Source organism: Oncorhynchus kisutch, linkage group LG14 (assembly GCF_002021735.2).
Source record: "Oncorhynchus kisutch isolate 150728-3 linkage group LG14, Okis_V2, whole genome shotgun sequence".
Taxonomy (NCBI): domain Eukaryota; kingdom Metazoa; phylum Chordata; class Actinopteri; order Salmoniformes; family Salmonidae; genus Oncorhynchus; species Oncorhynchus kisutch.
This window is the reverse complement of record NC_034187.2, coordinates 10,714,004-10,729,991: the sequence shown is the minus strand read 5'-3', so window position 1 is coordinate 10,729,991 and position 15,988 is coordinate 10,714,004. Positions and strand designations below refer to the sequence as shown.

The following is a 15,988-nucleotide window of genomic DNA, read 5'->3' as shown; positions in this document are numbered from 1 at the left end:
GTCAGTTGTGTCCCTGTCCCTCTCTCTGTGTTGGTGTCAGTATGTTCCCCTGTCCCTCTCTCTGTGTTGGTGTCAGTATGTTCCCCTGTCCCTCTCTCTGTGTTGGTGTCAGTATGTTCCCCTGTCCCTCTCTCTGTGTTGGTGTCAGTTGTGTCCCTGGGGTTTATTTTGAGGTCTTTTCACAGCTGTTCTATATGTGGGCCAGACCCCCCCTCCCCCCCCTCTCTCTCTCACTATTTTCCTCCTTCTCATTTCTCCTTGTCTTTCTCATATACCCAGGACCTTCTGGTAAGACCTTCCAGGACCTTCCGGTAAGAATCATTTCAATATCTCATATGCGTTTTGTGTTTTGGGTGGGATGTAGACAGAACTATTTTCATGGGTGTTTGTTTCTTGTCTTCCTGTGGCATTGTGGGGATTATTTGAAAGTATTTTGGATAAGCTATTTGTATTTTTTGGGTAACAGATTCGTCATATTTGTGAAGTAGTTTGTTCTTTGACATTTTTACATGAACTTGTCAAGTACAATATAGGCCTACTGTTGTATCAAATTAGTGTTCGGTTCCAAAAGTCATTGGTGGAATGGATTAGGCAGGCTGCTTGGAGGGCGATGGCCAATCACACTGCTCTATCTGAAAGATTCATTAGAAATACATACACATGCAAAAGTGTCCCATTTTTAGACAGGAAGCTGTGGAATATAGTATTACAATACAAATAGATGTGTTACTACTTCTGGGTAAAATGCAACTGCAACTCTGTTGTGTACTCACCTGTTCTGGGTATTTCAAGTGCTGGTATTAGTTTCATCAATCCATATATTACTACAATTTACACCAACTAAAGTGAGGTTTTGAAAGAAATAAATAACATGACCATATAAAGAAGTTCCTAAAATAGCATGTGTGCCCAGAACAGGTGGTAAGTGCTCTGACAACTCAGCTCTGCCTGTGAAAGCACTGAGCAGCGGGAAGTGGAGAATGAGTAGAGGCTTTGCACCCAGGCAGCAGACTAATTATATGCACATAAACAGGCCACAGTCAAGCTCTACCACCAGACTTCAGTTGATATATTTTAAGTTGTGAATCTGATTGACTATGTAATTTAGGGTCATTAAATAGATACAAATCAAGAGAAAACAGTTGTAATAATATTGGAAATTATGTTAAAGCTATTCTGTTGAAGTTTGGATTGACCTTGGCTTGAATGTTTTCCCCTTATACAGTAGTATAATAGTAGAAGTATATTAGTATACACTGAGTGGACAAAACATTAGGAACACATGCTCTTTCCATGACATAGACTGACCAGGTGAATTCAGGTGAAAGCTATGATCCCTTATTGATGTCACTTGTTAAACCCACTTCAATCAGTGTAGACGAAGGGGAGGAGACAGGTTAAGTAAAGATTTTTAAGCCTTGAGACAACTGAGACCTGGATTGTGCACGTGTGTCATTCAGAGGGTGAATGGGGAAGACAAAATATTTAAGTGCCTTTGAACAGGGGTATGGTAGTAGGTGCCAGGTGCACCGATTTGAGTGTGTCAAGAACTGCAACGCTGCTGGGTTTTTCACGCTCAACAGTTTCCCGTGTGTATCGAGAATGGTCCTCCACCTAAAGGACATCCAGCCGACTAGACTCAAATGTGGGAAGCATTGGAGTCAACATGGACCAGCATCCCTGTGGAACACTTTCGACACCTTATAGAATCCATGCCCAACTACTTAAGGCTGTTCTGAGTGCAAAAGGAGAGTGCAACTCAATATTAGGAAGGTGTTCCTAATGTTTTGTACACTCAGCGTATTTTATTGCTTTTATTACCCGAGCATGAGGAACCAATCGGGGGATTTGCATTGTGAGTTTGTGTAATAGCGCATAGTCTCTAGGTCTTGTCTCATTAATGACCATCCTTCATGGGAACATTGAACTAGAATATAACCACATTCGTTTTAGTCATTCTAATTATATGCTGTATCATTCTCTCTCTCGTTGCTAGTCTATCAGAATGGAGACTTGTCAGGTGAGTGGCCAGGGGGAGCCAGCCCAGGGTCAGGGTCAGGTGGACTTGACAGAGGACCTGAGCAAGCAGCTAGAGGACATCATCAGTACCTACCAGGAGGCCAGTGAGGAGCCCACGGAGCAGGAGGACGTGGAAGAGGAGGCGCTGAAGGAGCAGGTCACTAAGAAGAGCTCCGCCAAGGAACAGAAACTAGAGAAGAAGATGCTGAAAAGCCTTGGTGGGTTCTTTTCTTCTTCTTCTTTGGTTCTGTTCAGCATCAATAGTTCTAGTGTTACAGTGTATCAATAGTTCTAGTGTTACAGTGTGTCAATAGTTCTAGTGTTACAGTGTGTCAATGGTTCTAGTGTTACAGTGCATCAATAGTTCTAGTGTTACAGTGTGTCAATAGTTCTAGTGTTACAGTGTGTCAATAGTTCTAGTGTTACAGTGTGTAAATAGTTCTAGTGTTACAGTGTATCAATAGTTCTAGTGTTACAGTGTATCAATAGTTCTAGTGTTACAGTGTATCAATAGTTCTAGTGTTACAGTGTATCAATAGTTCTAGTGTTACAGTGTATCAATAGTTCTAGTGTTACAGTGTATCAATAGTTCTAGTGTTACAGTGTATCAATAGTTATAGTGTTACAGTGTGTCAATAGTTCTAGTGTTACAGTGTATCAATAGTTCCAGTGTTACAGTATATCAATAGTTCTAGTGTTACAGTGTATCAATAGTTCCAGTGTTACAGTGTATCAATAGTTATAGTGTTACAGTGTATCAATAGTTCCAGTGTTACAGTGTATCAATAGTTCTAGTGTTACAGTGTGTCAATAGTTCTAGTGTTACAGTGTATCAATAGTTCTAGTGTTACAGTGTATCAATAGTTCCAGTGTTACAGTGTATCAATAGTTCTAGTGTTACAGTGTATCAATAGTTCTAGTGTTACAGTGTATCAATAGTTCTAGTGTTACAGTGTATCAATAGTTCTAGTGTTACAGTGTGTCAATAGTTTTTGTGTTATTAACTGTACTCTAACACGATCTCTGTTCAGGTAAAGAGGCCATGCTATTGATGCAGAGTTTGAACAAGCTCGGCACTCCAGAGCAGAAACTGGAGGCCATCATCAAGAAACATGCTGAGCTGGTGAGCGGGTCCATGAGGCAGTGTTGATCCATGCTTCAGAGTTAGTGCTGATGGAAAAAGTAACCAATTGTCATACTTGAGTAAAAGTAAAGATATCTTAATAGAAAATGACTCAAGTAAAAGTGAAAGTTACCCAGTAAAATACTACTTTAGTAAAAGTCTAAAAGTATTTGTTTTTAAATATACTTAAGTAGCAAAAGTAAAAGTAAAAGTATAAATAATTTCAAGTTCCTTGTATTAAGCAAACCAGATGGCATCATTTTCTTGTTGTTTTTTAATCTTGGAGCACCGATCCCTTTCGCGGGATCCTTTTCATCAACATCCGGTGAATTGCAGAGCGCCAAATTAAAATTAAATAACTAAAAATATTTTATTTTCATGAAATCACAAGTGCAATGTACCAAAACACAGCTTAGCTTGTTGTTAATCCACCTGGCGTGTCAGATTTAAAAAAAAGCTTTACGGTGTAAGCAAACCATGAGATTATGTGAGGACAGCTCTCAGCAGACAAAACATTACAAACAGCTAGCAGCAAAGTAGATTGGTCACGAAAGTCAGAAAAGCAATAAAAATAATCGCTTACCTTTGATGATCTTTGTATGTTTGCACTCACGAGACTCCCAGTCACACAATAAATGTTTGTTTTGTTCCATAAAGATTCTCTTTATATCCAAAAAGCTTGAAACTATGTCTAAAGACTGTTCACACCCTGTGTGAAGGGGTGTGGCAGTTCGAGAGAGAGAGAGAGAGAGAGAGAGAGAGAGAGAGAGAGAGAGAGAGAGAGAGATATGATCCTTCCCACAGGGCACGTCATGACAGCGGAGAGAAATGTTTGTAGTTTTTAGTGTGATATCTGAGTGAGACTGACTAATAAAATCAATCCAGGCCCCCCGGGTGGTAATTCAACCGGGATTACCAAATTAAGATAGCTTGCCGCTAGACTAACGTACTGATCTAAAAAAAATTAGCTGACATGGGTTAATTGAGTGACTATCAGTGACTGACATAACAAGAGAGAACTGCTGATGCACAACAACATTTCGAAATTGCACCTTGTGTATTCTACTATTATATTTCGCAACATTAAACAGAGACTGATTCCAAATAAATATAACATTTTATCAGAGGGTTTTCAAAAGGTGGGCCATCTCTGGTCTAGACGTACAGTGGATTCAGAAAGTATTCAGACCACTTGACCTTTTCCACATTTTGTTACGTTACAGACTTATTGTAAAATGGATTAAATCGTTTTTCCCCCTCATCAATCTACACACAATACCCCATAATGACAAAGTGAAAACAGTTTTTTAGACATTTTTGCATATAAACGAAATATCACATTTACATGAGTATTCAGTCCCTTTACTCAGTACTTTGTTGAAACACCTTTGGCAGCAATTACAGCCTCGAGTCTTCTTGGGTATGAAGCTACAAGCTCAGCACACCTGTATTTGGGGAGTTTTTGCCATTCTTCTCTGTACATCCTCTAAAGCTCTGTCAGGTTGGATGGGGAGCGTCACTGTACAGCGTCACTGTACAGTAATTTTCTTATTTACATTTTTTTTTTAAATAATTTTTTTTGTACCCCTTTTTCACAGCTATTTTCACGTCTCTCCAGAGATGTTAGATTGGATTCAAGTCCGGGATCTGTCTGGGCCACTCAAGGACATTCAGAGACTTGAAGTCACTCCTGCATTGTCTTGGCTGTGTGCTTAGGGTTGTTGTCCCGTTGGAAGCTGAACCTTTGCCCCATTCTGAGGTCCTGAGCGCTCTGGAGCAGGTTTTCATCAAGGATCTCTTTGTTCCATTCATCCTTCCCTCAATCCTGACTAGTCTCCCAGTCCCTGCCTCTGAACAACATCCCCACAGCATGATGCTGCTACCACCATGGTTCACTGTAGGGATGGTGCCAGGTTTCCTCAAGACATGACGCTTGGCACTCAAGCCGAAGAGTTCAATCTTGGTTTCATCAGACCAGAGAATCTTGTTTCTCATGGTCTGAGAGGTACCTTTTGGCAAACTCCAAGCAGGCTATTGTGTGCATTTTACTGAGGAGTGGCTTCCATCTGGCCACTCTACCCTAAATGCCTGATTGGTGGAGTGCTGCAGAGATGGTTGTCCTTCTGGAAGGTTCTCCCATCTCCACAGAGGAACTCTAGAGCTGACTCTAGAGTGACGGTCAGGCTTTTCGTCACCTCACTGACCAAGGCCCTTCTCCCCAGATTGCTCAGTTTGGCCGGGCGGCCAGCTCTAGGAAGAGTCTTGGTGGTTCCAAACTTCTTCCATTTAAGAATGATGGAGGCCACTGTGTTTTTGGGACCTTCAATGCTGCAGAAATGTTTTGATACCCTTCCCCAGATCTGTGCCTTGACACAATCCTGACTCGGAGCTCTACGGACAATTCATCCAAACTCATGGCTTGGTTTTTGCTCTGACATGCATTTTCAACTGTGGGATATTATATAGACAGATGTGTGCCTTTCCAAATAATCTTTCCAAATCATGTCCAATCAATTGAATTTACCAAAGGTGGATTCTAATCAAGTTGCAGAAACATCTCAAGGATGATCAATGGAAACAGGATGCACCTGAGCTCAATTTAGATTTTTTTTAGCAAAGGGTCTGAATACTGATGTAAAAAATGTATTTCTGTTTTTTATTAGCAAAAAAAGCTTTTTTTTTCTCGCTTTGTCATTATGGGTAATTGTGTAGATTGATGAGAAAAAAAAGGCTGTAACGTAACAAAATGTGGAAAAAGTTAAGGGGTCTGAATACTTTCTGAATGCACTTTATACTACATAGATTTGTTTTGTTTGTGAAGAGGAAAAATGATGTATTTGTGTGGGTTTGTGTTTCTGTGTCTTTATTTGTGTGTGTGTGTGTGTGTGTGTGTGTGTGTGTGTGTGTAGCTGGATGAGCACCGGGGTGACCAGAAGCAGCTGAAGTTTCTGCAGAAGAAGCTTCTCCAGGTGATGAAAGAGAAGGACCAGCTCCAGAGTGAACACAGCAGGGCTGTTCTGGCCCGCAGCAAGTTGGAGTCCCTGTGTAGGGAGCTGCAGAGACACAACAAGACCCTCAAGGTGAGCCTCTCATTGTAGCATGATTTACACTACATGACACTACACTACAAAAGTATGTGGACACCTGCCTGTCGAACATCTCATTCCAAAATCATGGGTCTTTAATATGGAGTTGGTTCCCCTTTTGCTGCTTAAACAGCCTCCACTCTTCTGGGAAGGCTTTCCACTAGATGTTGGAACTGTCACGACTTCAGCCGAAGTCGGCTCCTCTCCTTGTTCGTGCGGCGTTTGGCGGTCGACGTCACCGGCTTTCTAGCCATCGCCGCTCCATTGTTCATTTATCCATTTGTATTGTCTTGTTTTGCACACCTGGTTTACATTCCCTAATCACACTGCATGTATTTATTCCTCTGTTCCCCCCCCTCCATGTCTTTGTGTGAAATTGTTTGTGTGTTAAGTGTTTTATAACGCGCCAGGTTGGCGTTCGTTATTTCTGTGTATTTTCACGAAGCTTGTTTGAATTGTTAAACATTTACGATTTGTGACTGTTTTTGCGCGCTTTACACTTTGCATTGTTGGCTGGAGGTTTTTGAAGCAGCTGCGCCGGTCTGTAATCTTTCTCCTGCCGAAATAAAGTGTGCGCCTGTTCACAATTCTCTGCTCTCCTGCACCTGACTTCACCACAAGTACGCACACGCCTGACAGGAACATTGCTGCTGGGACTTGCTTCCATTCAGCCACAAGAAAATTAGTGAGGTTGGGCACTGATGTTGGGCGATTAGGCCTGGCTCGCAGTTCCAATTCATCCCAAATTTGTTCGATAAGGTTGAGGTTAGGGCTCTGTGCAGGCCAGTCAAGTTCTTCCACACCGATCTCGACAAACCATTTCTGTATGGACCTCACTTTGTGCACGGGGGCATTGTTATGCTGAAACAGGAAAGGGCCTTCGCCAAACTGTTGCCATAAAGTTGCAAGCACAGAATCGTCTAGAATGTCATTGTATGCTGTAGTGTTAAGATTTGGAACTAAGGAGCCTACCCCAAACCATGAAAAACAGCCCCAGACCATTATTCTCCTGGCATCTGCCAAGCCCAGATTCGTACGTTGGACTGCCAGATTGTGAAGCGTGATTCATCAATCTAGAGAACCACTGCTCCAGAGTCCAATGGCGGCGAGCTTTACACCACTCCAGCCGACGCTTGGCATTGAGCATGTTAATCTTAGGCTTGTGTGCGGCTGCTCGGCCATGGAAACCCATTTCATGAAGCTCCCGACAAACAGTTCTTGTGTTGATGCTGCTTCCAGAGGCAGTTTGTAATACGGTCGGGAGTGTTGCAATCGAGGACAGACGATTTTTATGTGATACGTGCTTCAGTACTCGGCGGTCCCGTTCTGTGAGCTTGTGTGGCCTACCAATTCGCGGCTTAGCCGTTGTTGCTCCTACACGTTTCCACGTCACAATAACGGGACTTACAGTTGACTGGGACAGCTCTAGCAGGGCATAAATTTGAGTGACTGACTTGATGGAAAGGTGGAATCCTATGACAGTGCTACGTTGAAAGTCACTGAGCTCTTCAGTAAGGCCATTCTACTGCCAATGTTTGTCTATGGAGATTGCATGGCGGTGTGCTCGATTTTATACACCTGTCAACAACAGGTGTGGCTGAAATAGCCAAATCGACTAATTTGAACCGGTGTCCACATACTTTTGTATATATAGTGTGCCTCAGTACCCATAACACTCTGTGTAACATGTCCAAGGTGAGGCTCTCCTCTCACTGACTAGTACCGCCAACCAGAATTAGATCAAATACTACTTTGAAATACCTGAACTGCTATTGATTTACTTTGCCCTTTAAAATGAAACCAATGGATTAGCCTTGAATGTTCAAACATCAAGCTAAATCAAAGTGCATCTCAAATACTTTTACCTATTTATTTGATCCGGGTCTGATGCAACAACCAGTGGCCCTCACTAAGTTAAAATGATATGGCAGGTGTATGGTTAGTATGTAAATACACTGTCTGTGTATTCACTCCTTACATGAGTTTGTCTGGGAGTCCAACTGGCATACTTTTCCAATGTGCCATTGGGGACAAACCCTAATGGTGCATCATCTTGTATTCTGTGATTGTTCAGGAGGAGACCCTCCAGAGGTGTAGGGAGGATGACCTGAAGAGGAAGGACATCACCACTCACTTCCAGAGCACGCTGACGGACATCCAGGTCCAGATTGAGGAGCACAGTACCCGCAACACCAAGCTGTGTCAGGAGAACAGTGACCTGGCAGAGAAACTCAAGAGCCTCATCTCCCAGTACGACGCAAGAGAGGCGGTACGGAGCCCTGTTACAAACGTTCTGGATATTGTAGTGCAGTTTAAACTGAATGTGTTTACTTACAGTACCAGTAAAATGTTTGCACAGAGCTACTCATTCAATGTTATTCATAGTAGAATAATAGTGAAGACATCAAAACTATGAAATAACACATATGGAATCATGTAGTAACCAAAAAAGTGTTAAACAAATCCAAATATATTTTCTATTTGAGATTCTTCAAAGTAGCCATCCTTTGCCTTGAAAACAGCTTTGCACACTCTTGGCATTCTCTCAACCAGCTTCATGAGGAATGCATTTCAACTGTCTTGAAGGAGTTCCCACATATGCTGAGCACTTGTTGGCTGCTTTTCCTTCATTCTGTGGTCCAACTTATCCCAAACCATCTCAATTGGGTTGAGGTCGCATGATTGTGGAGGCCAGATTATCTGATGCAGCGCTCCATCACTCTCCTTGGTCAAATAGCCCCTACACAGCCTGGAGGGTGGGTTTTGGGTCATTGTCCTGTTGAAAAACAAATGATAGTCCCACTAAGTGCAACCCAGATGGAATGGTGTATCGCTGTAGAATGCTGTGGTAGCCATGCTGGTTAAGTGTACCTTGAATTCTAAATAAATCACTGACAGTGTCACCAGCAAAACACCCCCACACATCACACCTCCCCCTCCATGCTTCACGGTGGGAAACACACATGCAGAGATCATCTGTTCACCTACTCTGCATCTCACAAAGACACGGCGGTTGGAACCAAAAATCTCAAATTTGGACTCATCAGACCAAAGGACAGATTTCCACCTGTCTAATGTCCATTGCTTGTGTTTCTTGGCCCAAGCAAGTCTATTATTCTTATGGGTGTCCTTTAGTAGTGGTTTCTTTGCAGCAATTCAACCACGAAGGCCTGATTCAAGCAGGCTTCTCTGAACAGTTGATGTTGAGATGTGTCTGTTACTTGAACTCTGAAGCATTTATTTGGGCTGCAATTTCTGAGGCTGGTAACTCTAATGAACTTATCCTCTGCAGCAGAGGTAACTCTGGGTCTTCCTTTCCTGTGGCGGTCCTCATTAGAGCCAGTTTCATCATAGAGCTTGATGATTTTTGCGACTGCACTTGAAGAAACTTTAAAAGTTCTTTAAATTTTCTGCATTGACTGACCTTCATGTCTTCAAGTAATGATGGACTGTCTTTTCTCTTTGCTTTTACCAAATAGGGCTATCTTCTGTATATCACCCCTACCTTGTCACAACACAACTGATTGGCTCAATGCATTGGGAAGGAAAGAAATTCCACAAATGAACTTAAAAAGGCACACCTGTTAATTTAAATGCATTCCAGGTGACTACCTCATGAAGCTGGTTGAGAGAATGCCAAGAGTGTGCAAAGCTGTCATCAAGGCAAATGGTGGCTACTTTGAAGAATCTCATATTATTCTACAATGTAGAAACATAGTTTTTTTTTAAACACACAAAAAAAACTTGAATGTGTAAGTGCGTCCAAACGTTTGACTGGTACTGTCTATTAACACACAATCACACATGTATTTTAAATAGTGTTTTTCATTACAATGATAATCTCAAAGATGCTTTAAAATAAAACTAATGTTACAATGTTAGTATTAAATTGTACACAACATTTGTGTCTTTTTCTAACATCCATCACACACACTTCACATCACACACAATTTTACATCACACACATTTCACACACTTATAATCAATCCAATACTCAACTGAGATAGAAACTCATCATGATTGAACACAACAAGCCCATGCAACAATAGGGGTCACTGTGTGACAATATAAGCTTGCACCTCCTTGAGTCAAGGGCATGCTCAGTGGTTCATTTGTCTCATTTCTCATTATTGTTAGTGTCTGATGAGCTTGGCTCGGGTTATGGGATGTCAAAGTTCACATTTCAAGCAAAAATATTACCACTAGGAATACACCAATGATACAAACCAGCCATTGCCACTCTTTACCTGTGGAAACGCTGTGTAAAACATGTAGTGTTTGTCTCAGTGAAAGTGACCCAATCGACCTCTTGTTACCTCACAGAACCTGGAAAAGGTGTTTAAACATAGAGACCTGCAGCAGAAGCTGTTGGAAACTAAACTTGAACAGGCAAACATGATCATTGCAGCGGGAGAGGAGAAGCACAAGCGAGAGAAAGACCACGTAAGTTAGCATCTTGCAGCACTTGACTGATTTAATAGATTTTTACACAATTTAAAAATATTTTATTTTCAGGTCATATTGACTCTGAGAAGCGTTTCATCACATACAGTGTATTCATATGCTGTCTATTATTGAAGATCAGTGCATGGAATAAGCTACACACATGAAAAAACATAATGGAAAAATGTTATTCAGTGACAAGGCAAAGAATTCACAACTGATATATTTTCATTTGACATTTTTTTAAGTTGATAAATAAGGCTGCACGGTCGCAGGTGAAGGTGCAGATTCTGAAAGAACAAGAGGAAGGGATGCAGGCCCAGGTAAATGGAGACGGTTTCTTTATCTCTGTCTGTCTTCCCTCTCTCTCTCTCTCCTCTTTCTCTCTGTTTGTCTCCCCTACCCTCTCTCCCCCCTCTTTCTCTCTCTGTCTGTCTCCCCTACCCTCTCTCTCTCTCCCCTCTTTCTCTCTCTGTCTGTCTCCCCTATCCTCTCTCTCTCTCCCCTCTTTCTCTCTGTCTGTATCCCCTACCCTCTCTCTCTCTCTTTTACATACTGCTGCACACACTTAACTTTCTCATTTCTCCCTCCAGATTTCCATGTACTCCGAAAAGTTTGATGAAATCCAGGGGACGGTGTCAAAGAGCAATGGAGTGTACGCCAGCTTCAGACAGGACATGGAGAAGGTAGCCAAAGGCTTACTCTCAGTATATCTCCTATAGTGATGACCTTATGTATAATCTTATGACACCAATGGTGTTGCCATGGCACAAATACATTCCATGTATTTATACCATGGCATTGTTGAATACTAATATCTGATTGGCTCTAAGGGCATTCTAGAGCTTGCATTATTGAAGTGACAATGTCCGAGAAGCTGGTGTTTGGAGGATATTGGCATGGGTGTTGTTAGAGCAAACTGTGCCAATATATCTTCCAAACACCGGCTTTGTGGGCATTATCACTTTCATGCAACGGGTTACCAACATATTCAAATAATAATTGACATATTTTCATAAAAAACTTTATTTTAATGTATTTATTCATACTATTTCAATCAAAAGATATAGTCCCGACTCACAAATGTAAGGTTGTTACCAAAGCCGGCTGTTCGTTCGTTCTATTGGTACGGTTGCCAGAGACACGACCCAGTCGTTCAGTCTTTTTGTTCTGTATCTATGGACGGGACCCAGTCGTTGGTTCTAAATGTTACATTGCCATACTGGCTGGCAACGTTCTCTTCCCTTGCTTGCTAGCTACTTACAGTCACGTAAAAAAAGTACAGCCAGAAAAAAGCTAAGTAGCTGCATTTGCATTTGTTTAAGCTGTTTTCTAGTGACATTTATTTGGGTACATCCATAATAATGACCTAATGAGGTGCGATTTCGGGTGGCATAGAAAATCTGCACACTTGTCTTGTTCAGGGGAGCTAGCCAACAACACAGCTAACACAATCACTGTTGTTCAGGGGAGCTAGCCAACAACACAGCTAACACAATCACTGTTGTTCAGGGGAGCTAGCCAACAACACAGCTAACACAATCACTGTTGTTCAGGGGAGCTAGCCAACAACACAGCTAACACAATCACTTCGAACTGAAGCTGGAAAGACTGCAAACTAGCTGCACTTGGTTTTGTTAAACCTTTTTTCAATTAACATTTCTTTGTATATATCCATAAATGATGCCAGCTGATTCATGATTTTGACTGGCTGAGAAACGCTGCCTGCCTGTCTGTCTCGTCCCGACACGTTCATTACTATGGGGCAACTGGAGATCAAATTTGAATATTGAAACAATGTTGCAAAAGTCGGAGAGACAGACACCAAGGTTTATACAAATTTCCACTGTTGAAAACTAAATGTTAGTCTAAAAGAAATGTGAGATAATGTCTAGATGCTTTTTATAGTGGAGATCAAGTTTATAATTTCCCTGGCTGGGCTGATGAGACAGTGGATTGTAAATAGACATTTTAACATCATAGATATAGCCGGTGGTAACTTGTGGAATAGACACCGGCTGGAATGTGTTTTCTTAATTAAAAAAATATCCAATTGGTAGTTACAGTCTTGTGCCATCGCTGCAACTCCCCTACGGACTCGGGAGAGGCAAAGGTCAAGAGCCACGAGAGCCTCCAAAACATGACCCTGCCAAGCCGCACTGCTTCTTGACACACTGCTCGCTAAACCCGGAAGCCAGCCTGCACCAATGTGTTGGAGGAAACACCGTACAACTGTTGTTGACCGAAGTCAGCATGCATGCACCAGGCTCACCATAAGGAGTCACTAGAGCACAATGGGACAAGGACATCCTGGCAGGCCAAACCCTCCCCTAAGCCGGATGACGCTGGGCCATTTGTGCGCCGCCTCATGGGTCTCCCGGTCACAGCCGGCTGCGACACAGCCTGGGATCGAATCTGGGTCTGTATATGTCAGATCCAGAGGCTGGAAAGCAGCGTGGTATATCAGACAGTATACCACAGGTATGACAAAGCATTTATTTTTTACTTCTCTAAATAGGTTGGTAACCAGTTTATAATAGCAATAAGACACCTCATGGCTTTGTGGTATATGATCAATACCCCCCCCCCCCTGCCTTATTTCTTAAATAAAGCAGGGTAGATGCACGGTAGGTGGCTAATAGTTCATTCTTACATGTTCTTTGTTTGAGCTGCTTTTGAAAGCAAAAGTCGAATTGAAAACATTATTGGCATTGTCGAATTCGATATTCATAATAGCAAGCTAGGACAGCTGGTTTAGTTTAGCTAAACTAGCAAGTCTGTTTGTTCGGTAACCAAGGCAGCTGACAGTTACTGTCATATCTAGTAAACTTGCGAGCTATTTCAGTTGATGTTTAACAGATTTCTACCTGCAAATGAACACATTTCTAGCGGCAAATGTGTTCAATTATAGCCATTGTATAACAGCGATAATCAACTCTGGGCTCTATGCGTTCTCTAGAAAATAATACAACTCTGTGGAAGTTTGGTTGAACTCTGCAAGCGTGTCGTGGAACATACCTTCCACGTCGTTCATTATTTTCCATAGAGCGCATAGCCCCTTGTTGATTATCCCTTACTTTTCAATTGAACTGTCTTTTTTTTTGTCTTGTAGATGTCCAAGAAGATGAGGAAGCTGGAGAAGGAGTCTATCCAATGGAAAAGCCGTTTCGAGGGCTGCAACAAAGCTCTTATCGACATGCTCACAGACGTAAGATACCATACATGTTTCATCCATTACCCAGTGCGCTTTTATATTCCCCCTCTATCAAAGACATATTTTTTTAAATGTATTTAACCAGGCAAGTCAGTTAAGAACAAATTCTTATTTTCAATGACGGCCTAGGAACAGTGGGTTAACTGCCTGTTCAGGGGCAGAATGACAGATTTTGTACCTTTTCAGCTCAGGGATTTGAACTTGCAACCTTTCAGTTACTAGTCCAATGCTCTAACCACTAGGCTACCCTGCCACCCCAATGAAAGACAAACAAGCAACAAAGACTTAAATATGACTGTAGATCGTCTTTGACTCATGGTGGAGATAGTGTTTGCGTACCAAATGGCACCCTATTCCCTCGTGCAGTGCACTACTCTTGACCATAGCCCTATTGGCTATAGACACCACATAGGGAATAGAAGGACATTTGGGATGATGGCTGTGATTTATCTTGACGAATCTCACCCTGTATCTTTTTACCCCATTCAGAAAACCTTGAAGGAGAAGGAGTTTGAGCTGTTCACCTTGAAGACTCAGAAGCTGGAGAAACTGTGCCGGGCACTGCAGGAGGAGAGGAACAGTCTCTCTCATAAGCTCCAGGAGGCCAATCCAGCGGCTGTCACCAGTGTAGTGGAGACAAAAGAGAAGGAGAATCCAGGGGTACCTGCTACTGAAAAGCCCAGTGAGACACCCTCTGAAAAACCCAGGGCTACTGAACCCCCTGCTCCTGAAACCCCTGCTCCTATAGAGACCCCCGCAGTCGTAACCCCTATTCTTATAGAGACCCCCGCAGTCGTAACTCCTGCTACTGAAAATCCCGCTCCTGCAACCCCCCTGACCAGAGAGCTGGCTGACCTGAAAGCCCAGAAGGCCCGTCTACAGGAGATTCAAATGTCCTTCACCCTTTCCAACGTCGTGCCGCCTGAATTCTTTGACAACGAGGAAGAGGAGGAGACCACCACAGAGCCACATGGACACACTGAGGCCCCAGAGGCCAGTAACGAGGAAACCAAGGCCCCAGAGAAGAATCACACAGAGGGGTGTAACGGAGAAAAGACGACAGAGGAAACCACCAGCCCATCTTCTTCTTCTGCCGCAGCAGCTGAAGAAGACGAAGCCCAGGAGCAGAGAGATAGGGATATGGAGTCAGTTGACTAGACTAGGGTCGGTGTAGTTACAGTAAGTTACAATCAGAGATGGAGACCATGTGATCATAACTTGTTTGAATGGAATTTTTAACAATAAACAATAAAAACGTGTTCTTGTCCATTCATAAATCATTTATATTCACTTGTGTGCTGATACTAAATTAAAGCCCAGTCTTTCAGGCACTGGTGATGCAGCTTCTAGCCTACATCGATTAAATTATTATTATTGTACGTGATTACCAGATATGTTTACAAACAATAAAATACATTGATTATTATTCACCACCAGCCTCTTTGTGAACAAGAAAAAGGAAGCTGAGGAACTATGGACGAGAAACTACCAGTAAGACATCTAGCATAGCTACCTTTCCTAATGAGAACCATTAACTTTGAATGTAAACACCTTTGTGAGATCCACTTTATTAGAGCCAATGCATGTAGTAATAATCAACTTTATCTCATTCATCACATTATATTAACCTTTGAACAGCACACACAGAAGTTACACAGATGATCTACTGTTATTGCTCTCTATCTCTCTCTACATGTAAGGAAATGCAGAATGTGGTTGAGGACTTTATCCAGCTGGGAGTAGGCTGATATACAGTACCAGTCAGAAGTTTGGACACACCTACTCATTCAAGTGTTATTCTTTATTTTTTTTAAATGTTCTACATTGTAGAATAATAGTGAAGACATCAAAACTATGAAACAACATGGAATCATGTAGTAATAACCAAAAAAGTGTTAAACAAATAAAAAATATATTTGAGATTTGAGATTCTTCAAAGTAGCCACCCTTTGCCTTGATGACAGCTTTGCACACTCTTGGCATTCTCTCAACCAGCTTCACCTGGAATGCTTTTCCAACAGTCTTGAAGGAGTTCCCACATATGCTGAGCACTTGTTGGCTGCTTTTCCTTCATTCTGCGGTCCAACTCATCCCAAATCATCT

At 42.1% G+C, this 15,988-nt stretch overlaps 1 protein-coding gene across 1 annotated transcript; it reads left to right on the top strand.

Annotated features, from left to right (window-relative positions):
* The first annotated feature begins 202 nt into the window (after positions 1 to 202).
* On the top strand, positions 203 to 15,144 carry txlnbb (taxilin beta b). Its single transcript, XM_020478324.2, has 10 exons — positions 203 to 311; positions 1,997 to 2,237; positions 3,051 to 3,142; positions 6,052 to 6,222; positions 8,303 to 8,497; positions 10,552 to 10,671; positions 10,920 to 10,994; positions 11,265 to 11,357; positions 13,784 to 13,879; positions 14,375 to 15,144. Exons 2-10 carry the CDS (start codon positions 2,006 to 2,008, stop codon positions 15,041 to 15,043), a joined length of 1,743 nt encoding a protein of 580 aa, XP_020333913.2. The 5' UTR covers positions 203 to 311; positions 1,997 to 2,005; the 3' UTR covers positions 15,044 to 15,144.
* The last annotated feature ends 844 nt before the right edge of the window (positions 15,145 to 15,988 follow it).

Excerpts from the sequence above, each read along its gene's own strand:
- txlnbb (XM_020478324.2), top strand. The coding sequence starts at position 2,006 with ATGGAGACTTGTCAGGTGAGTGGCCAGGGGGAGCCAGCCCAGGGTCAG. Across the intron at positions 2,238-3,050 it reads GAAGATGCTGAAAAGCCTTG|GTAAAGAGGCCATGCTATTG; the intron begins GTGGGTTCTTTT and ends ATCTCTGTTCAG. Across the intron at positions 6,223-8,302 it reads GACACAACAAGACCCTCAAG|GAGGAGACCCTCCAGAGGTG; the intron begins GTGAGCCTCTCA and ends GTGATTGTTCAG.